Raw genomic sequence first — 23,660 nt, 5'->3', positions numbered from 1 at the left:
AGAACCTAAGCCTTGAGCTACTTTCATTTACAATGACACATGAGTACCCAGGAACATCTACAGGGATTAGGGCACATTCCTTTGTTCATACAAGGGCTTCAATAAAATTGAGGCTCTATTGGTTGAAAGAGCTCAGACTTTAGAAAGTTCCACTTCCAAGTCAACGTAAAAAGATTTGACATGAGTACAGCATGCCTATAACAACGGTTTCAAAGATCAAAGCATTGCAGCATAGATCAAAATATCAACCAGAGAATGTTAGAGAGGCAGGGGCTGAAATTTCTAATAGGGCCTTTTGGTGAAAATAGCAGACCTCCAAGCTCACAATGTGTCGTGCTGCGACAAGAGTATTAAGTCCAATACTGGAGATGTGGCGTAATGATAACAACATGGAATGCTGCCTTCAGGTATGGCATGGAAAGGGCATTTGCATTTCTTTCACCATAGTAAAAACTACATTCATGGTCTGGAGAGGGCATTTTTTTTTTACAGAAAAGCCCCCTTTGATGTCTTTGTGTGCACGTGCCTGATCAACCATACTGTACATGCAAGTATACATTACATTTTTGTGTTATGCACTGAGGCAGTAGAACATGGAGCCTACCTCCTCTTTCTGTATGACTTGAATGCGAGTCTTGATGTAGGGGAAGGCATGCATGGTGGTCAGGATGGTCTTCCTCTTGTACTGCTCGTTGAGCTCGCCACGCGCCCGGCCCGTTTTGGTGAACGGCGTGGTGTACATGAAGCGTCGCAGGTTGAAGTTTTTCTCAAAGTTGGTCAGCCGGTCTTTCATCTCATAATCGTCAAAGTAGGGCTCCACGAAGGTGATCTGGATGTATGCCTGTATTTATAGAGATAGTTCATTATTATTATTATTATTACACTTATCACTACCCAATAGGGATGCCCATGCCTGTTTCATAACTGTTAATTTAAATTTGTTGTTGATTCATTAATCATTAATCAATAGGGTTAGGCCTGCAAGAAAAATATTACAACTCGTATTATCGATTAATGGTTAAATGTTAATCGTTAACATACAGTACCTACTACCCAGCATATATACATGGTTCTGTAATGTACATTTTTGTTATTCCAGAATAATGATAACAATTGCAACAGTAGATTAAAAGGGGTGTAAGTGATATTTGCATGTAATTAGTTTTTGTTAAAAGGTTCAATAGCATTGTTATAGTGTTCAGTCTCTCCAGCTCGTTAGTAGACATAAAATACATTTTCAGATTGAGATACCGATCTAAAACAATTAAACACTCTATAGCAATAATTACAATCAGAATGCAGAGCAACGTAACACATTTAACTTAACACTTTTAACAACAAAATAGCACTCACGCCAAATTTAAGTACAAGTGGCTTCATTATAATACTCTCTTAACTACCTTGCTGGGATTGAGTTTGTTCCGGTCCACTGGTGTAGAGTCTTTGATCATCTCTAAGGAGTCTCCAAAACACTGACTGTAGAAGTTCTAGGTTCAGGGATACAGTGATATAGTTTAATATGGTATATTGTATAATATATAGTATAAAGAGTGATCACACACACACGCACACACACACACACACACACACACACACACACACACACACACACACACACACACACACACACACACACACACACACACACACACACACACACACACACACACACACACACACACACACACACACACACACACACACACACACCTCTAGCCTTTGGGATATCTCAGGCAGATGTGTGATCCTTGGTTCCTTGTAAACAAATTCTCGTTCATCCAGGTCGCCAAACTTGGCTCCATAAAAACCCACCCGGAAATAAGTCCCAAACATCCTCTTGTGTCCCTGGAGGAAAGAAAGAATTAGACATTAAAAGAACATTTATAAAAGATTAGAATACATATAAAAATTACAATCCACAGAGCCGTCATTAAAGATACATTAAAGATAGAGGCTCATCTAGTGTCATATTCAGTGTAATATCTGCTTCAAATAACTTTATTGACAACCAGTAGTTGTCCTACCATATCATTATAAATCAGATATGCTGTGTAGTAATCAACCTGCCTGATTAAGCAAAAGCAAAAAACAAACATACCTTCTCAATGATGTTATCAAAGGCTCTATGCAGTTTGTCGTGAGTGGAGGTCAGCTTTCTGAAATCTCTGCGTGCCTCCAGGATTGGGATGATGATTTTATAGACTTCATTCACTGCCTCGTACAGGCTCCCCTGATATAACAAGACAGTCATTACTGCTGGTTAGCATAATCATGATACTATTCAAGACGAGAGGGAAAATTATATCTAATGAATCAATGCAACGGGGAAAGCTTAACATTCAAATGCATTTGTAATTTAGCTGGGGAACGCCTGGAACCCCCCAAAGGACCACTGGGGTTCCCCGGAACCCACATTGAGAACCACTGCGCTATGTTTCATGTGATTAAACTATGACCGGTGTAGCGCTTTCAAGCCTCATTATGCGATACGTGGCAATTAGTGATAAATAGGGGGAATTATACTGCTGTGTGTGAAAACAAGCCAACTCTCCCCATCACACATGCCCTATATGGCAAGGGTCTTCAACAGGGTGTCTTCAACTCTGAGGCTCAGAGTTAATACAGGGGGTCCTCCAAATCTTCCAATCCTTTTTATATTAACAACTTGAACCCTAGCGTCCATACTCTGAGAACTTTAGCCAAAGATAGCAGATCTACAAGCTCGCAGCGCGAGGTGTTGTGAGCTTGTAGATCTGCTATTTTTGGCAAAGAGCTTTGGTGAAGAGGGGAAAAAGAGCAGACTAAGTACAGATTAAAAGGTCAAGTTTATTAGGTAATGACGGCTCAAGTGGTTAAATATCTGAAAACACAAATTGACATGAGTCCAAAATACATTGACGATTGTGCTGTCAAACGATGAATAGAACCTGTTAATATATTGAATCTATTAACAGGTTGTGGGGGTCCCTGCTTCATCTCTCTCTCAACTAAGGGGTCCTTATTGGCCTGAAAACGTTGAAGACCCCTGCTCTATGGAAGCCAAGGCGTGACAATCTCAGCTATACAACCGGTGCGCTTCACAATTCAGTTTCAAGATAATCTTCTAAATGTTTTAAGATTTGACGTCATCGCAGGCCTTACTCTGCTGAAGAGCTCTGCGGCCTGCTCCAGCAGCCCCACCAGCCCGTGCTCTGTGAAGTAGCGTCCTGAGCACACCCCGTCCTCGTCCGGGGACAGGATGTCGTCCGACACGGCAGACTCCTCCAGCACGTTAGAGGAGATGTTCTGTGGAAGGAATCAGTCAGTTGATCAATCGGCCAGTGCCCTAATTAATCAGATGATCGATGTGGCGAGTCCGGCTGACCCACGGGGTGCGCGAGAGGAGATGTCCTACAGTGGGAAGCGGAACTAATCAGATAACCATTCGATCAATGGCCTGCTGACTGCTACAGGTCAGGATGTCCGGTGCCCTGCCAGCCCCACAGCCTATCTGCTCGTCTTGTCTGCTTGTCTACCTGTGTGACAGACCGCTCACTGACTCACGGACATTGTTTGTTTTCGGGTGAGGGGGACATTCTGTTCCCATGGACCCTGATCTGTTTGTCACTATTTTCATTTTGTTCTCAGTTGAAGATGTCTTTGGTAGAGGTGCTGACCCAGAAGAACTACTTATGTAGCAGGCAGGAAAATCAGGTGCACACGCTGCAATTGGTTTTCCCTTTAGTTCTTTTATCGATATCAACACATTGATGTTACCACTGCAGATCCGATGTTTCATGTCTCTAGTGATGATTCCAATGTGTATAAACAAACTATGAACTATGAACTATGAACTTAAAATAATTGATCATTTTATAAAACGATTTAATAAGAATAAATAAATAAATAGAATCTACAACTACAAGCTCATGATGGGACACACTGTGAGTGGCTATTTTCAATATTCTTGCACAACACCGTTTTGTGTAGTAGTTAATTAATTTGTAGATATACAAATACATATTCTTTTATTGCCCTACTACAATGAAAAATTAAATAAAGAATTAGCAAAAAATTGTAAACTGCAGCATGTACTCTGCACCTGATTTCCTAGCCAGTCACTACAGTACCTTGCATTAATGTTAAGCAGTGGTACCAACAAACTATTAGTTACTTAGAGTACAGTGTACATGGCCTCGTTTTGAGTTTACAGCTCCCCCATCTGGACACACAGGCCACTGAGGGGACCACCAGCAGCAGGGGAATTATGTTGTGTGTGTGTGTGTGTGTGTGTGTGTGTGTGTGGTGCATAGGGTCCAACACCCACTACAAGCAAATCTATGGTCCCCTATCTGTGTCTAGGAATAACGTGCATAATCTGTTTGTCTTTTCAAGGTCATTTGCCACATGCCCTTACAATAAAGCTGTGGCAACACTGCAGGCAATTACGTTCTTAAATTGTGTGTGTGTGTGTGTGTGTGTGTGTGTGTGTGTGTGTGTGTGTGTGTGTGTGTGTGTGTGTGTGTGTGTGTGTGTGTGTGTGTGTGTGTGTGTGTGTGTGTGTGTGTGTGTGTGTGTGTGCGTGCGTGCGTGCGTGCGTGCGTGTGTCTTTCTCTACCTGGAAGGTGACGCTGCCCACAGGCAGGTACTTGTGGTCCTCCAGCATGCTGAGGTACTCCGCCACCAGGGCGGCGGCATGGACCAGGCACATGGCAGACTCCGTGTAACACTTCCTGTTGTTGTGCTTCTCCGCCATGTTATGCAGCCAGGTCAGACGCAGGTCAGGGGACGTCTGGTAGCCCTTGGCTATCCTGAGGGGGGGAGAGGGGGGGGATTGAATCAGGCATTATTGACTTATGGCTCTTATTACGGATGCTCCCCTTGCACTACTTATGTACACAAGAGGCTCAATTTATTTTTTACTGTGTTTCTTTCGATTGCATTCAGCTGTCAGAGAGCAGTCACGGCCAACGGTCCATTTAGAGGGAATTTCATAGAAAATAAAATGTTCAACGTTACGACACCACGTCAAAGTTGTGAAATGTGAAATACCGTGTCCTTTAGGATCAGTAACCGCAGTGTACACTTTTGGTATCGGCCCAAGTGTTTTTCTGAATTGGCTTTCATACGGGCCATTCCTTTTTTCATATCGGCGACTCCCTAAGAGGGATGTGCGTTCCTTTTTCTTCCCTTTTTCTTTTCTTTTTGAGTGGGTGGTGGGGGGAACATATGGAGTGTGCTGTATGAACCATATGATTAAATGGGTACATGATTGATAATGTAGGTGGGTTTGCTGTGGTGTACCCAAGGAAACAGGTGGGCGTTTAATGTATACTGTACATTACAGCCTCAAATACAATATTTTAAGCTACTACATCACATACCAAAACGCAAAACGTAAACAAAAAGGATGGAGATAGCCTTCCTATGACTACATAAACGGTAGTGAAAAGGACACAATACACAAAGGGGTGAATTAATGTGTCTAATTCAAGCCAGATGAGTCCATATAATTAGGTATAAATACCGTATATGTAAGCATCTGGACCCCAAATGTCAAATAACAGCTGTGTGTGTGCGTGTGTGTGTGTGTGCGCGTGTGCGTGCGTGCGTGCGTGCGTGCGTCTGTTTGAGAGTGAGTGTTGAAGTGAAATGCTATGTGTGTTTTAAGTGCTGGAAGTGTTATGGGCATTTTGGGTTGTGTACTGAGGCAGTCTTAATGTATTTGTCATGAGCAATAAAAATATGGAAATGGTTTTCCCGTTGGCATAATGCACGAATAATCACTAGGAGAGCGACAGGCGTATAATATGGCGGGGCCCGTGAATGAATTCATTTATGGCAGAGTGAACATACTTTTGGGTATGAATAAATGTATGCATCTGGAGACCAAATGTCTCCCTACACAAATGACTCGAGTGTGTTTGGGAGTTGAAGACAGAACGTCAGGGTGAGCAAAGCACAGGTGAGTCCGTCACACGCGCGTGCACACACACACACGCACGCACACGCACGCACGCACGCACGCACGCACACACACACACACACACACACGAGAGTATCAGGTGACTGTGACTAAAATCCAAACAGAACGTTGCATGATGAATGACACTTGTTCTAGGGGACATTAGCAGACATGCATGGAAGGAGCCTAAATCAACATACCACACATGTATGCAGTCTTTGTGTCTACTCTTCACAACATGAACACACACACGCACGGGCAGACACACACACACGCACACGTGCACACACACACACACACACACACACACGCGGACCATTTTTTCATTTGCATATACACAAAGCTAGATCAGAAGGCTAAACTGCTACCACATGGTTACCATAGTGAGGGCAGCAAATAGAAGCAAAACAGCCCAGACCACAGAGAAATAAGAACCAGCGGCATGACAAGACACATGGTAGAGAGACAGAGAATAAACAGTGTAGACAGAGAGCTAGACAGAGCAATAGACACAGACAGTGAGAGATCTGAGACACAATGACAGACAGACAGATAGAAAGAGAGATACCCAGATATAATATACATACAATAAGATATACCACACAGACAGATACATTTAATAAACAGTCAGATGGATATGGCAGACAGACAGACAAACAGAGTGAATAGGCAGTGCGATAGATATAAAAGACAGACAATTTACACTTAAAGCATTTAGGAATCCAGAGCGATTTACAATAAGCAAGGTAATCAGTATATCAACATTAATACATCAAATGCAAAGAAATAGTTGGCTATTCTAGGAAACAGGTAGTCCAAGCACCTATTCAGTAAAAACTTCATAAAAAAAGAAATGCTATCTAAATTACACGTATGGTCATTGAGGGTGGGTAGGTGCTACCGTAAGTGCTATCGTCTAAGGTGGAGTCTGAATAGGTGAGTCTTCAGACCACGGTGAAAGCTAGCAGGGGCGTCACAAGGGGTAGGAAAGTGGGACTGAGTTACTGGGGCCCAAGGTGGAGGGGCCCTAATAACTTTATCTATTGAAAAATAGCAGATATACAAGCTCACAGCGCGGCACCGAGTGCCGCGCTGCGAGCTTGTAGATCTGCTATTTTTGAAAAGTTGTGAAAATCTTTTGAATATATGTATTTTTTAAGCGAACATTTCTAACTCAAATTTTGCTTCTGGGGGTGTCCCTGGAACTAAATATTTTGAGATCGGGGTCCGTGGCCAAATACATATCATCTTGGGGGTCCTTGACATAGGTTTCTTGCACACATTTTCACGATTTTTCAAAAATAGCAGATCTACAAGCTCGCAAGCTGTGAGCTTGTGTATCTGCTATTTTTCAATAGTTAACTATTCATGGGGGGCCCGTAGTGAATCCTTGTACCCAGGGCCCAGAATTTGGTGTGACGCCCCTGAAAGCTAGACACAGACGGATGTGTCTCACCTGTACATGAGGTCCATCAGCATCTCAGGATCTTCTTGGAACTCTCTCATCTTCACTGTGTCTGACAGAATACTGTTCAGGTTCCTTAGAAGCTCATCCACCTGTTGATTAAACCAACACAACATTGCTACAGCATAGTAGGTATACTTCACTGACCACCAGGGTCCCTCAGGGGTCCATCCTATTTGTCCTTTACACCAAATCTCTTCACCGAAAATAGCCGATGTAACTTTGATCTAGTGTTTTCGTCTGATATTTGCCCCCAGACAAGGGAAGCTAGGGTTCAAGTGGTATATGTACGCGGCGCACACTTTATGTGCCCAACTGCGAATGTCTGTGAGCGTTGAGTACTGTATTGCAGTGGTTCTCAAAGTGTGTCTAGCTACATTTGTTGATATAGCAAAACAATCATTTTAACCACTTTATCCATATTTTATATGTTGGATATAGGAAAATAGTAGATATACAAGTTCAAAGCGTGCCACTTTGTGCCACACTGCAAGCTTGTACATCTGCTATTTCTTTTACATTCTGGAGGCCCCTGGAGCACAAAACATTTTGAGATGAGTCTGCGGCCAATTACATATCCGGGGGGGTTCTTGAAATGAAAAGGTTTGAGAACCACTGCTGTATAGGGATGGGACAATATGCGATATTATCGTTTATCGTGATAAAAAACACTAGAGTGTGGGCAATTTTATTTATCCTGATATTGTCCTCTGTCATGCACTGGGACCAATTCACCTTTTATTTGCCGAGCTGCATATCGGTACCATTTAAACCCTCTATTGGTAAAACGTAATAATATACGTACTTGATACAGTCTTTTTTTATACACTCTCTACCAAATCTCTTTGCCAAAAAATAGCCGATTTACACGCTCACAACGCGCTGTGAGCTTGTAATATTTTGATTATCGCAATAATATCGTAAATCGTGCTTTATTTTGTCACAATAATCGTGATGTGAAATTTTCATATGGACCCATCCCTCCTGCTGTACTGTACGTGTGTGTGTGTGACTCACCTGTGAAGGCAGCTGTGTGTTCTGCATCTCAGCGTCCTCCTCCGCGTAGGCCAGGATGGTGCGCAGCGAGCGCCGCAGGTATTCCTCCTGGAAGTCTGCCGACTGGCCCACCAGAGAGGCCAGGGACATGGTCACCTGCATCTTCACCCTGGAGAAGTTCTGAGCAGGAAATTAAAAGACATTAGACTACAGGCACGCGGTGGGGAGCGGGGCCTCGTTTTGCAACGCAGTCAGGGGCGTCACAAGGGGGTGGGGGGGAAAGTGGGACTGAGTTACTAGGGCCCAAGGTGGAGGGGCCCTAGTAACTTTAGCTATTGAAAAATAGCAGATATACAAGCTCGCAGCGCGGCACTCGCTTGTAGATCTGCTATTTTTTGAAAAAGTCGTGAAAATGTGTGCAAATCTTTGAATATGTGTATTTTTTAAAGCGAACGTTAGTAACTCAAATTTTGCTTCTGGGTGGTTCCTGGAACTAAATATGTTCAGATGCAGGTCCGTGGCCAAATAAATATCAGTTTGGGGGTCCTTCACATGAAAAGGTTTGAGAACCACTGACATAGTAGTCAAAAACAGACTAACTGAGCTCCAGTTAGGTGAAAAGGACCTTTTCTTTGACGATGGCTGGCCAGATTGCTGACATAGAAACATTGGTTTTTCAAAAAATCTTAGAAGGATTCAAAAGACACTTATAGAATCGGGTCAAAATTCTAATTTTCACGATTTTTCAAAAATAGCAGATCTACAAGCTCGCACCGCGCTGTGAGCTTGTATATCTGCTATTTTTCAATAGTTAAAACATAAAATAATGATACACATAATGTGTACCCGTTCTAAATGGGTTAAAAGACATTAGACTACAAGCACGCGGTGGGGAGCGGGCCTCGTTTTGCAACGCAGTAATGCTCCAAAAGCGGTTAAGTGGGGTCCTTTGGGGGGGGGGGATTTTCAGGTGGTCCCCGGCAAAAGTAGTTATAGCATCAAAATCATTTTAACCACTTTCTTTATCCGTTGTTGGCTATTCAAAAACTGTGAATACAGTGGATCTCCATTCCATTTTATATATCGTTGCTGTTGGGTGGAAACCTTGTACGTCCAAAACCGTTTCTTTTTTATTATTATTGTATTGTTTATTGTTTGGTAGAGTAAGAAAGGTACTGTACTGTAGGTAGAGATTTTATTTTATTTTTGTTTTATTTTATTATTATTTTCCAAATGTTTTTTTCTGGTAACTGAGGAAATGGAGATTCAGTGGTACAGTAAGTAACATATTATGGTCTGAATGAAAGAATATCGACTTGGTCAATCTTAATGTCTTGTAATTGTCTGTGTTAATGTAATGTTTTTATGTTATGTTACATACAGTATGTGTGGACTGGACCCCAGGAAGATTATCTGGGGATTAATGGGGATCCTAACTCTTGTATGTATGGTGATTAATAGGGCATTAATTCATGAAAAAACATAAAAAAGTTGAAATATGGAGATGCAAGTCACGTACGGCAATAAAACACTGGACTTCACACTGTCAAGTGTCAACAACACATAAAACCACTGGTTCACGCTGGTTTTATAGCATCAAGGTGTCAATAATAGGCTCACTGATGTCAGGGAGAGAAAGAGAGAGAGACGAGGCTCTAGTAGATCTGAGATCATCTGTGTTTTAGGTGATGTCTTTCATCAATGTTTGGCTCTTTTGAGCTAACTGCCTCAGGTAAGCTTTATAATGTTTTTTGGGGTAAGTTTTCCAATTTGGCAAGATTTACTTAACCACTTTCAACGCGTTCAGTCCCTATTTGTGGCATGTCATTATCGGAGGCACTGGCTCAGAGGTACAGAAACCGTCATTAGACCACGGAGGGTTCCCGAAGGGTTCCCAGTTCGATCCTGGGCTCCCCCAGAGTTAGTGTCGAAGAGTCCTTGAGCAAGACTCTGAACCCCTAGTTGCTCCCGGTGAGCAGGTTGGTGCCTTGCATGGTTTCCTCTGCCATCAGTGTATGAATGTGTGTGTAAAAGGGTGAATGTAATGCACAATCTCTGTAGATATAATATAATATTAAACGCGCCATTTACCATTTAGACGAGAATGATCAAGAATATTCCAAAATTGTCAAAAATAGCAGTTGTGGCACTTGTAGAACGGCTATTTTTGCCATTTGTCGTACGATGAAGTATACAGGGCTTAAGTGGTTAGGAAAGGAAATGGGTTTCATTTAAGTGAGCTGATATTTCTGGTAATGGAAGTGGAAACTAAAGTAATATACCAGCCCAGGCAGCCCTGGAAGATTTCTCTCCTTCATTCATTACCCCTTGTTCATTTGTCCAACCCCGACTCCTCGCTGCCTCCCTGTGTCTCTCCATTCCTCACACGCAGTGGTGTCCCAGATAACGGGACCGACAAACACCATTTCCATCCATCTGGGAGCGTGTGTGTACAGTATATATGCCGATCTGTCTGTCTGCGTGTGTGCGTGGACGTGTGTGTGGACCCATCTATCTCCAGTGCAGGGCCAGCTAAGCGGGAAATGATCTCCCATTAGCACAGACATAATCACCCATGGATCATCTCTACGGCCCCATTCTGTTCAACTGAGCATGGAGCCAGAGCCTATACGCCCATCACTGTCCCCCCCTAACTCTGTGTCTATATGAGTGTGTGTGTGTGTGTGTGTGTGTGTGTGTGTTTCACAAGCAGCCTAAATGATGGCCTAAGTCAACACGTCCCCCCATCTGTCTCTCCGTCTCCTCTCTCTCTCTCTCTTTCGCTCTGTCTCTCCCCCGTTTCTGCGGCCTTTATATCCCTATAATTCCCTCAACCTCCCTTTCCGAGCCCTCCCTAACACCACTTTAACCACAGAAGAAAGATGATTTTATTGATTTGATCCATTTCTGGGAAAAGCTTTTCTTTTTATATTACCGCAATCTAATAGAAACGACAGAAGAGAGTGAGAGAGAGAGAGAGACAGGCACACAGATAGAGAGCGAGAAAATGGAAGATGGGGGGGATGAAAACAAACATGTAGAGGAAGAGAGGAGGTTCTAATCTATACGGATGAGTCATGTAGCTGCTATGCTAATTCAGATCAGTCACTATGTAAACAAACAGGCAGGGCGACGCAGAGGGGCAGAAGTAATTCACCTTAAATTAAAGACGTCTGTCAGTGTGTATACAGTATGTGTGTGCAAGCGTCTAGTGCAGTGGTTCCAAACTGTCTAGCTCGAGAACCTAAAAGAGAATTTTGATGTTACCCTGCGACCCACACTTGAGCTTGTAGATTGGCTTTTTTTTCTTCTTCTTCTTCAAATGTATTTCTTTGATTTGTGTATTTATTATTTATTACATTATTTTGAAGAAAAAAAATATATAATAATAATTAAAAACAAAATATAGGAAAAAAAGAGAAAAAAAAGGATATTAACTCGCAAACCCACGAAATTGTGTTTGTGTGCGACCCACAAATGGGTCCCGACCCAGTGTTTGGTAAACGCTGGTCTAGTGTTTACACATGCCAAACACAGGAAACATCAAGTGCTGCAGCAGCTACAAAACAGTCTACCACAGTGAACGACACTCGACATAAACTGACTATCTCCTCGTCTGCGTACGCTCCCTCCCTCCCTCCCTTCTTCTTTTGTACTCCTTCCTCTCCACTTTACCTCTGGCTAAATCATTGTTGTGATTCTCTTTCCTTTCTCTCTCTGTCCCTCCATCTCTGTGGCCTTGAGTCGCATTCACTTGCACAGACGCTTTTTACAAGCAAGCACACTAAAAGAAAGAATACTTTTCCAGTTGCATAGAAATGTGCGCACACACTCAAACCTAACACGGCCGTGCGCGCGCAGAGCCTCGCCCATACACACACACCCTGAGTTCTAGCTGTCATTAGTTGAAGAAGGGAGGAGAACGGGGGGCTCGACAGTGACATATCTCCATGCTCACTGCTCAGTGACACATCCTGTAGCTGAAATGTTCTCCACTGAGCTCAAAATAGACATGGAAAAGACATTAAAGCTGGGCGGGAGAGGAAAAATGGAAACCATGGAATAAGAGGATGTTTGAAGCTGTGTGTGTGTGTGTGTGTGTGTGTGTGTGTGTGTGCGTCAGAAGCAACCCTGTGCTCTTTAGGTGACCTTAAATGAAATATAATCTGACATTGAGGTGTTGAGATGCTGCCTCCTCCTCTCCTCCTCTCTCCATGCAGCTTTAGACATTAGATAAAGATTGATCTGACAGAGAAGGAAGAAAATGACTGACGTCTGTGTGTGTGTGTGTGTGTGTGTGTGTGTGTGTGTGTGTGTGTGTGTGTGTGTGTGTGTGTGTGTGTGTGTGTGTGTGCGTGCGTGCGTGCGTGCGTTGCTATATTTGTGAGGTACAGTATAGTAGAATTTGTGAAATAGGCATTGTGAGGACCATTTTTCCTGGTCCTCTCAAGAGAAATGGTTGTTTTAGGATTAGGCGTGTAGAGGTTAGGAAAATAGCTGATCTGTAAGCTCACAACGAGCCTAAGAACAACGCGCGTGAGTGTGTGTGTGTGTGTGTGTGTGTGTGTGTGTGTGTGTGTGTGTGTGTGACCTATTTTGACTGTGATCAAGATCATGTGTGTTGATTGTGTACATTCTGAACTTGATTCTGTTTGGATTCATGCACTGAGACACATGTTATTTCGGATGCATAGGACATCAGAAGTAACAGAAAAATATTTATAAATGTGGACTCAAATAAATACATTTAGGCCCGGAAGGCTGGTGCACCGGCAGCCTAGGTGCCTTGAATCCCGACCCCGTAGACCTTTTCTGTGTGTCACTCCCCATCTCTCTCCCCCAATTGCCTGTAAATTTACTATACTATCAATGAAGGCATAAAAAAATCCCAAAAGTAAATAAAAAAAATGTGATACAAAAATGTTTGAGAACCACTGAGGTAGAGTTAAAATGTGTGACTGTGTCTGCTCACCCTAGCATTGCTGTAGCATGATGAGTTAGAGCAGTGGTTCTCAAAGTGGATTCCAAAGACTCTGTGGGTTCCTTTGTGGGGGTCTAAATTGATCAAGTCTGTAACTCTGACAGTGTACAAATGGAACCAAGTGGACCCTAACAGGTCCATTTGGTTCCATTTGTACACTGTCAGAGTTAAGGGGAGAAGGTGGAAATGTGAACGTTTGAGAAACACTGAGGTAGAGAGTTAAAATGTGTGTGCTCACGCTAGCATTGCTGTAGCTGTATCTCATGATGAGGTAGAGAGTGGCACAGGCCTGGCTCCTGTTCTCGTCCACGTGGCTGCTGCAGTACTGGAGAACCTTCTGACACAGTTCGGCACACTGCTCCGCCTCCTCCTCGAACATCAGTTCCCCAAACTACACACACACACACACACACAAAACACACGCGTACGCACGCACATACGCACACAGATTAATAAGGTTTGATGATTTACAATATACTTTGTAAGAAAAACGGAAATCGCCAGCAGAATGGGCTTTTAAAATGTATTTACTCTGGCAGGGGATGAGTTAATAAAGTATTCAATCAATCAATCAATCAAAAGACACCTTTCACTTTATGTGCATATGTAGCACCCGGAATGGAACACTGAAGCTTAACATCTTATCCACTAGCCAAGGGGAATCACCCGTCCAGGCAGAGGCTCTGAGCCAATAATACGTACAAACATATATATATACACACACACACACACACACACACACACACAGCTGTACCTTGACCACCAGTGCACGCAGTGTGCTGAAGGTGTGACCGAGGAATGTGGTGCTCTGGTTGCAGGTGAGGCAGTGGAGCAACACCCTCAAGACCCCGCCCACCACGCTGTCCTTACAGTCAGCCAATGGCACGGCCTGCAGAGGAGACGGACAGCTCAATCAACAAATCACAAGTTCACAACAGCCAAGGGGTAAATTGTAAATTAAACACTTTCAACCTGGCCTCCCTACTTTGGGCATGTCATCATAGGCTAATGATTTGGTTTTACTTTTTTCAATGTACAGTACACACGGCACACAGCTACGTATAAATCACCCTAATGATGTTGAAACCAGAGCACTCTGAAATCAGAACAGAGCCTTATATTTGAGAGGGGACAATACTGTCAAATCAAGAAAGTAACAGTTCATAGACAAAATTGTGTGCACATCTCAAGCCTATATTCGGGCCAGGTGCTGGACATCAAGGTATCATACAATGGAAGGAGAGGAACGCCCGCACACTGTTTATATGCTCCAAAAACTCACATTTATTTTAGGCAACTGCAACGTTTCAACTTTACATCTTCATCAGGCAAAACTTTTGCGTTCCTCTCCTTCCAGAATCAAGAAAGTAAACCTTTAACAAAGCTATAGGCAGTGACTGAACAGGAGAGGAGGCGTTATGCATTGTGGATAGGGTGTAAGTACTGACCTGGACGATGGTCTCCAGCAGGTCCAACACTATGAGGTTAGCCTCTGTAGCCAGGTTCCCACTGATCACAGCCTCCTGGTCCAACTCTGCCTTGGTTCTGACGGGAGGAGGAGAGAGGAGAGATACACGTTTCAGTTACTCTAGAGCAGTGGTTCTTCAACCTGTGGGTTATTTTGGAAGGTCCCCAGATGATTAACTTAATGTGCAACATTGTTTTCTCACTCAACAGTAAACAAAACAAGATAAGGTTTAAGTGTATAGAACGTATATGCACATTTCTAAAGTGACAATTTAAGGACTTTTTAATACCTCTAAAATGGCTAAAATGGTTAAACATTGGCCAAATTCTCAAATATTAGAGGCAGAAATTGTGAAAATAGCCAATCTACATGCTCACTCACAACGCCTCGCATTGCGAGGCGTTGTGAGCATGTAGATCGGCCTATTTTCACAATAGAACCGTGTTATACAAAATGTCATTCCTCAACTCTTAGTGCTCGTAGGGTGGGGGGGGGGGGGGGGTCCCCAGTTAAAATATGATTATTTTGGAGGTCGCGGCCTGAAAAGGTTGAGAACCACTGCTCTAGAGGACAAAGACAGCGATCCAGTGTGGATCTAACACTTCATGTGATCGGACTGTGACATCATCAGTCGTCTATGAAGTTGTGCAAGAGGAGAGAGAAACAGAAGGGACAAACGTACTTGTCCTGCTTGTCATTGGTCTGTCTCCACTGGGTCAGGTCTTTCCTCCAGCGCAGGTTCTCTCTCTGTCCCAGGGTCCTGTCCATTCCTACCAGGGTCAAATCCAAAGGAATCAGACACTCACTAGACAGCTAATAATCAACAAAAACATCTTTAAAAGAATAACATCTCAAGGAAGTACAGTATATGCCATCTTTTGAGAAATGTGGTATAGTAAACTATCAAATAGGCTATTGCATAAAGAATTTGAGTCTTGCATGCAAAGTTTAAAATTAATATTAAGACACCAAGGCCAAGGGCCCTATTTTCGTCCATGCCTTACTTGCTATTTTTTTTACTATTTTGAAAAACATTAAGCTCACAACATTTCAATGTAGATCGGCTATTTGAAGTATTTAAAAATATTTGTCAAAATGTCATTGTCATTATGACAAGCCCAGCATAGGGATTCTAGGGTTCATGTGGTTGTAGGTTTTCTGAGGACATGGAGGAGGTGTGGGGATGTCCACGTACCTCCAACCCGTTTCATCATCTCTCCACGGGCTCCCATTCCCCTCAGCAGGGCTTCCTCCAGCTGCAGCTTAGCCTGCTGGGACTTCTGTAAGGCCTGGGTGCTCACCTTGTCACTGCTCTGCTTACCCTGAAATAACACATACACACAAATCAGAATTTTATAGTTATGTCCTACAACGAAGTGTTGTAGGGAATTCATTAATCATTACTTACAGCAGGGGCCGTCAACGTTTTCAGGCCAAGGACCCCTTAGTTGAGAGAGAGATGAAGCAGGGACCCCCACAACCTTGTCATAGATTCCATATCGTTTCATTGTTTGACAGCACAATCATTAGTGTATTTTGGATTCATGTCAATTTGTGTTTTCAGATATTTACGGTAACCACTTGTCAATACCTCTCCCCTCTACACCAAACCTCTTTGCCGAAAATAGCCGATCTACAAGCTCACAACGCCTGGCAGCGCGAGGCGTTGTGAGCTTGTAGATCTGCTATTTTTGGCTAAAGTTCTCAGAATCTGGTTAAGAATCTGGCTAAAAAGGAGATTTTATTTTTTTTCTTTCTATGACATAAAGATTTGGAGGACCCCCTGTAGTAACTCTGAGGACCCCCTAGGGGTCCCGGACCCCCTGTTGAAGACCCTTGACCTACAGTATATATTAATTTGTCCTAGACTAGAGGTTGCATGAGCAGTATGTAATGCAGAACAAATTGCACCCAGTGTTCATTACATACCCACAAGACAACACGCAGCAGCAAACCCAAAACAATGCACAGCACAGCACAGCCGGGTGCATTTTGCCGAAAGTCAGGATCCAGCGAAAACAACGTCTGACTCATATTTCCACGCTACAGCAAATGTACTAAACTGCGGTCAACTACAAAATACTTTGCAATGCAAACGGGCTGCTGTAACTCATGCCCTGTTGTACGAAACAACTTGACAAATATGCAAACTGACCCTGTACTCGAAGCAGGAAACGCAGATGGTGAGGAGCTCCAGCAGCTTGTTGAGCTGTGAGGGGGGCATATCTACTGTCCAGCGCTGGATCAGATTCCTCTCTGCATTCTTCATCACCCACAGGAAACACACCAACAGGTGGCGGCTGGTGTCTGCCGCAAGGGTGGCCACCGATTTACCTTGCTGGGAAGAACGAGGGGAGTGAAATATGAATCAAATATAGTACTCTCTCACATGTGCACTCTAGTCGGTCATTGCTTATGTATAAGCCATATCTCATACTGGATGTCTCCCCTCCTTGCACATGCAAGTAACCATAAACAAATGACATACTCTCAACGTGTCTGCTGGTGGTACAGTACAGTGTATGTGCAGGCAGGGTAGCCAACCCATCATCCAAAACGGCGGAAGAGAACGGAGTAGATTCAAAGTGATAAGATGGTGTTTCATTGCATGCGCATGCCAAAAACAATTTAAACAAACGTTCTGAGACCTCCACGCGTGTACATGCATCCTCCGTTCTTTTTATGGAAGTGTCTAAGTGTGTGTACCCGACCCATCAGCCCCGCCTATCGTCAAAGTTTCAAGAAACATGCAAGGACGGCTGACGAATCTCTTTCACTTTGGCCTTCGGTGAAGAATGTCTCTTTCTCTCTCTCCCTTCTTAACCCAATAAAACCGAGAAAACGTCCCGTGTCATTTTAGGTTTTCGCCTGGCTATTCAAAAATAGCAGATGTACAAGCTCACAGCATGTCACGAATACATCTGCTATTTCTGAACATTTTTGAAAAATCTTGAAAGTGTGAGAGAACTGCTGATTCAACAGGCATTTCGTACAATCGGCCCTCAGGTCCTAACGGGTTAATAGGGGTTAAATCTACTGTAGATGTGGGATCTGATTAATTTGACTTCCTTCGCCGATGATGAATCGCCACGGCGGAAGGCTACTGCTGTTCCACTCTGTGGCAGCTTTGATGAATGTAGCCATTAACCTCCTTGTGCTTCAGGTGTCCCACCTATAACCTGGTTTTTCAGAAGGGTTCACTTGGGTTCACTTTCTTTCCAGTGGAGGGGCCAGTGGAATCAGAGCTGATTACTGTGGGGGGATTTATGCATCATACCTGGATCTTTGTCCTTGATCCTTTCTTGGATATTAATACTTCTCTGTACTTGATTGTTCTCTGTACTTGATTGTGGTGTGTGACCGTTGTATTGGTCTGTTTGTATTATTTGTGTTATATTTTTGTTAGAATGTTTGTGGTACTCCCATGGCCAGGTCACGCTGTCTCAAGACATTTTACTTTCAATGAGACTTTTACCTGGTCAAATAAAGGATAAAGGATTAGATGACCTGCAGAACAGGTATTAAAAAAGCGTTATTCGTTTAATTATTCGAGAGTCCACAGGATGTCTGACAAACCATCTATGGGGACAAGATGGAAACAGTTTCTAAGTCTAAACTAAGTTGGGCAAATAAAGACAGAGCACTTTTATGGGCCCATGGCAGATATCAGGGCCAATGTCTTGCTGTCTGAAAATCCCCCCCCCCACACACTGATTTTGTGTAACAACATACAGTACATTACAAGGGAACACATTCATCCGTTGGAGGAAAGCTGAGCGTCCGTAAGAGAATAGTGAGTGGTGTGTTCAGGTTTTAGTGCTTGTGTTGTCCCTATAGCTTCATTTGATGGATGTGTGTGTCAGACGAGACGGCCCTGTTCACTTACGATGCCAATGCCTGCCCATAAACCATCTCTCCCGGACATGTGTGCGTGTGCGTGTGTGTGTGTATGATTTTCCAGGATGGATGAAGTGCGTGTGTGGCTTTGACAGCTAATCAATCTATCTCCTAGCAGCGCTCACCTGTTATGAGGCACAACACACACATATAATACGTACGCATTAGCTCACGCACCTTTTTCAATTTCCAAAAGTGTAACGCACGCTTAAAAAGCAAAAGGACTCTGCTGATATTCACCATCACCGCAAACCCACGAGAAATAATCAGAACGTCTTACCATGGAGGCCATGGAAACGAGAGCGTTTCTCGCCAGAGTGTTGAAGGGGTTCCCGGCAATTGCCATGGCAACAGACTGATTGATGGGAGGGACGTTTTCGAGGTCGTCTTCTGTCTTGTTCTTCCCACCGCGTCCCTCAGAGACTAGGAGAGACAAGCAAGGGTCAACACGTTAGTCAAGGCAAAATAACCACAAAAGTGCTCCTATCTATCAGGACTCTTCAGAAGTGAAACAACCTCCTTGTGCTAAATAGTGTGCCTATAGCAACAACCACACTAATTAGAAAAAGAAGAATAAGCAGGGAGAAGAATAGCTTGTGTGTGTGTGTGTGTGTGTGTGTGGGTGGTGTACAGTACCTGTGAAATCCAGGTTATTGATGGAATCGATGATAATGCCCACCAGGGGGAGGTAGAGGGTGGCGACCTTGGCTCTGACCTCAGGTTTGATACAGCGGTGGTCCAGGTCGTGGGCGCACAGCAGGCTGTATGTGGCAGTGATGGCTCTCCTCTGAACCTTACCCCTGCGCGCACACACACGCACACACACACACGCACACACACACGCACGCACGCACGCACACACGCACACACGCACGTACACAGACGTTTTGACAATTGTTAGACAATTAATAATTGACTGATGTGAACACAGCAGCTAACCATTAACCAGTGTATTAATACCGTTATCATCAGCATGGATTTCTTTTGTGAAATGTGCCATCAAAGATTCCGTTTAATCCCGCAGAGCAAGCAAGACTGATAAATAATTTATGTGTGTGATCATCACAAAGTTTTACTTGTGTGTACAAGCACGCAAATGAATAATGAACATCGGCCATGATCGCAATATCATGTACTGTAGATGTCTGTAGTGGTGGTAGTGGGACCATCCTTGCAGGATATAATACTCGAGCAGACATGACTTGTGTCACCTCTGCTTGCCTCAGAACGATCCCAAAGGAAGGAAAGTGTGTGTGTGTGTGTGCGTGTGTGTGTGTGTGTGTGTGTGTGTGTGTGTGTGTGTGTGTGTGTGTGTGTGTGTGTGTGTGTGTGTGTGTGTGTGTGTGTGTGTGTGTGTGTGTGTGTGTGCGTACATACCCCTCTGACTCCATGTCCAGTGCAGCGCTGAGCTCTGTCAACAGGAGGCCCGTGAGGTAGTGCTGCTGCTTGAACTCCAGTGACAGCTCAAAAAGCCCCAGAATCCTCTGCTGTTCCTGGAAACTACAAGTTCCGGAACTCTGTGTGTGAAAAGACAGAATTTGACATTTCAATTTAGGAACATTGATGAATTTTCCCATTTTTGGAACATCTTCAATGAAAAACAACATCCTATACCAGGGGTCTGTTACGTTTTTTTCATGAAGCAGGGACCCCCTCCACTACATAATTATTGTATAAAATTGTGTTGAAGATGAAACTTTTAGATTGCTTCATAGACTTGTTTGACAGCACTATCAAATATGTAGCATTGTGTTGGATTGATGTTTCAGTTAACCACTTAAACCCTCAATACTTAGAACACTTCTTCTCTTCTTCCCCCCTACACCACATCTTTCCCATTAAATAGCCGATCTACAAGCTCACGACGCCACCACAGCGTGAGGATTTGTGAGCTTGTAGACCTGCTATTTTCTTCAAATTTTCCTCTCAGAAAAGGGATGCTAGGGCTCAAGTGGTTAACGTAAAAAAAATATGTTCCTATCACAAATACTTGGCGGCCCCCCTGTAGTAACTCTGAGGACGCCCTAGGTGTAGGGACTGTCTGTTGAAGACCCCTGACTAGGGCTGGGGCGGTATGGACATTTTGTTACCGCGATTACCGTCTTCCCATTTACCGCCGGTACTGCGGTAATTACCGCACCCCTGTATCTATTAATTAAGGTTCTGCGATAAGCCAAAATATTGCAATCATCTTCCCAAAAACAGCAGACTGCCCGAGTTATACTTCTCCGTACAGCACAGCGGGTCTGGCTTTCAAAGGAGCAGATCTACAAGCTCACAACACATCGCATCCGCGACGCGTTCTGAGCTTTTAGATCTGCACTGTCGGGTTACCATAGTAACGTAGGCTAGCTACTTGGGCTTTTCAGACACAAACAGCTATGTGAACAAACCAGAAGAGGAAGGGTAGTCAGATCGTGTACAGTGATACTCACGTCACGTCTCAACTCTCAAATCGCAGTGATTGAGTGCTGCTATATACAGGTTTTAGTTACAAGACTTGACAGAATGGGTTATAAAATCGCCGACGCGCCGCTGGACGGGGCACAACGTGCGACGCGGTGGAAAAAGTAAAATTGTTTCATTTTCGGTTTTAGTCCACGCGGCCCGCGCTCCGCCAGTAATCCGTATGAATAAAAAAAGATATGCCACAACACAAGGTATGTATTAACATCCTTGTGTCGAGTGGATTACAGAGAAAGTTTATGCTGCTCCGTCATAGAGTTGTGCTCCGTACTCTACTGTCCTGCACTGTGTGCAGGTCTGTGTCTGAGTGACGTATGTGGCTTCCAACGTGTGGTACACGGCCCAGAGCAGAGCGGCATGGAGCGCATGCGGTCCTCGCTTCTCCCCCGTTTTAAAACTCGCTTGTTTTCCAATAAAAAATAGACCTTTTTTTAGTCTTTTTACCGCGGTAAGCACAATGACACCGCAGTAGACCTCGGTATACCGCGGTACGGCGGTACGGCGGTTACCGCCTCCAACCCTACCCCTGACCTATACGGAGTACGGACACAAAGCACTTACAGTTGAAGTGACGAGAGTGACAGTTGAACTGACCTGTGAGGAGATGGATGGATTTGGGGAGGCGGGAGCGGAGGTGGGGCTACTGAAGTAGAGGCTCAGGTTGAGGTAGTGCTCATGGCTGCACAGGATACGCAGGAACTCCAGACGCATGCTGATCAGTGTCGGCATGGGGACACTCTTAGCCGACATCTGGGAACGATATGAGTTAGGTGAAATTCGTTATTATTTTTTATTATTTTTCCAAATGTATACATACATACATTTATGTTTCAACAACATAGATTGTAACACATGTAATCCCACATCACACTTCTGCCCCCCACATTACAAAATACAAATAAAAACATTACAAAGGTTTGTACAATATACAGATTGTACAATATTAAAAGACAGTGTCATTTTTTCCTAACAATACACACAAAAAATACTCAGATTTAGTAGAAAATGTCTTTTTGGAAGACATCACATTATTCTTTGATATCAAGTCAATGTCTCAAAAGGAAGACAATTACTTTAAGTCCCTGGACCATTGTCTGACATCTGGTTTGTGCAATTATGCGTTTAGCTCGGAAAAGACAATTTATTTATCCAGGTGAGTTCCATTGAGATGGTTATCTCTTTTAAAGGGGAGCCCTGGCCAAGGGAACAACATGCAGGGATTACAACATAACATACAACAACACCAAACAAAACCCAAACACAAATTACACACTTATACAAACTCAAGTAAAACAGCTGCAGAACTGAGTTTTTGAAGTAAACTTCAGTTTTACTTCAGTTTACATCTGAAGTAAACTTTTGAAATCACCCTAAAGGGACAAAGTGCTCCAATTTAATGTCTTTCCGGAGCTGATTCCAGGACCATCATGGAGTGTAAAAAATAAAAGCAATCTTCCTAATTTTTGTGGACGGACAAGGGATGGTAAAAAGTGGCAGGTTCTGGGAGTGGATGTTATATGAACTTGTTTTTCAATCAAGAAGGCAATTTAAATAGCCAGGATTTGCCCAACGATGGCTTTATAAAAGAATATGTGCCAACCAATGTAAAAGGGAACAGACCTTCAGCTGCGGACATACTGCTGTCCCCAGGCAATTGTTTCAAGTACATAATTTTAAAAGTTCATGATACCCAGGCACTCCCTTAAGCAGTGAAACAATGCGCCTTTCTCACACATTATTATATTTTACACATTGGTCTGGAGTATTGGCATCAAAACAATTGGGGTAGAGATGGGGTAATATACTGTATGTTAACACAATCCACTTGTACTGTAATCATTTAAATCTTATATTGATCAAATGCAACTCCCTCCTATTCATCAACTGCTATGTCCATAATACAATCTTTACACCAAGCTAATCGTTCACTCTCTGAGGATTCCTCAGACATCTTAACAAATGAATCAGAGATACTGTACCATCATCTTTTCCTAAGCTGAAAGAGGTCACAGTTGGATTGAGTTTCTTTGGGTCTTTGATATATACCACCTTATCTGTAAGTCTTTATGGAAACTAGGTAAGTCTGTGTGTGTACAAACACCCCTCCACCCTCCCCTCTCTGACAGGCATCAAAAAGGTCTTGGATTCTTTAATTGATTAGAGAGTACACTAACGAGCACAGAACGAGTTTGACACTTTTATGTAGTATCTCTGTGCTGTAAACTTTGCATAGTTAATTAAAACCAACGAAGGTAACAGATTAACATCTTTTTCAGTTCTGCAACTGAGTTCTGCAATCTGAAGTTTTGCAAATGTAAGGCATGGGATGCTACTCTTTTAACATAATAGTATTGAACTATACAGTTACGAAGAGGAACTTCAGGAACTGAATCTATGTAGAAAAACGTAGATGTGGTTTGGGTATCTTAAATAAACTTTTAAC

General features: G+C 43.3%; 1 protein-coding gene across 2 annotated transcripts in view; it reads right to left on the bottom strand.

Annotated features, from left to right (window-relative positions):
• Positions 1-23,660, bottom strand: part of dock8 (dedicator of cytokinesis 8) — an 82,561-nt gene that overhangs the window by 10,311 nt on the left and 48,590 nt on the right. For both annotated transcript variants that reach the window (XM_080739456.1, XM_080739457.1), the window contains 18 exons: positions 21,812-21,967; positions 20,129-20,268; positions 19,388-19,551; positions 19,032-19,174; positions 17,010-17,192; positions 16,050-16,176; positions 15,537-15,624; positions 14,835-14,931; positions 14,141-14,275; positions 13,625-13,777; positions 8,427-8,585; positions 7,401-7,501; positions 4,598-4,790; positions 3,142-3,285; positions 2,099-2,230; positions 1,711-1,845; positions 1,401-1,487; positions 605-841 (listed from right to left, as the gene is read on the bottom strand). In XM_080739456.1, coding sequence (XP_080595582.1) covers positions 605-841; positions 1,401-1,487; positions 1,711-1,845; positions 2,099-2,230; positions 3,142-3,285; positions 4,598-4,790; positions 7,401-7,501; positions 8,427-8,585; positions 13,625-13,777; positions 14,141-14,275; positions 14,835-14,931; positions 15,537-15,624; positions 16,050-16,176; positions 17,010-17,192; positions 19,032-19,174; positions 19,388-19,551; positions 20,129-20,268; positions 21,812-21,967 — 2,574 coding nt within the window. The remainder of the gene's footprint in view (positions 1-604; positions 842-1,400; positions 1,488-1,710; positions 1,846-2,098; positions 2,231-3,141; positions 3,286-4,597; positions 4,791-7,400; positions 7,502-8,426; positions 8,586-13,624; positions 13,778-14,140; positions 14,276-14,834; positions 14,932-15,536; positions 15,625-16,049; positions 16,177-17,009; positions 17,193-19,031; positions 19,175-19,387; positions 19,552-20,128; positions 20,269-21,811; positions 21,968-23,660) is intronic.

The sequence above is a fragment of the Nannobrachium achirus genome, assembly GCF_963921795.1.
Source record: "Nannobrachium achirus genome assembly, chromosome: 12".
Taxonomy (NCBI): Eukaryota; Metazoa; Chordata; class Actinopteri; order Myctophiformes; family Myctophidae; genus Nannobrachium; species Nannobrachium achirus.
This window is presented reverse-complemented; position numbering and strand designations above follow the sequence as displayed.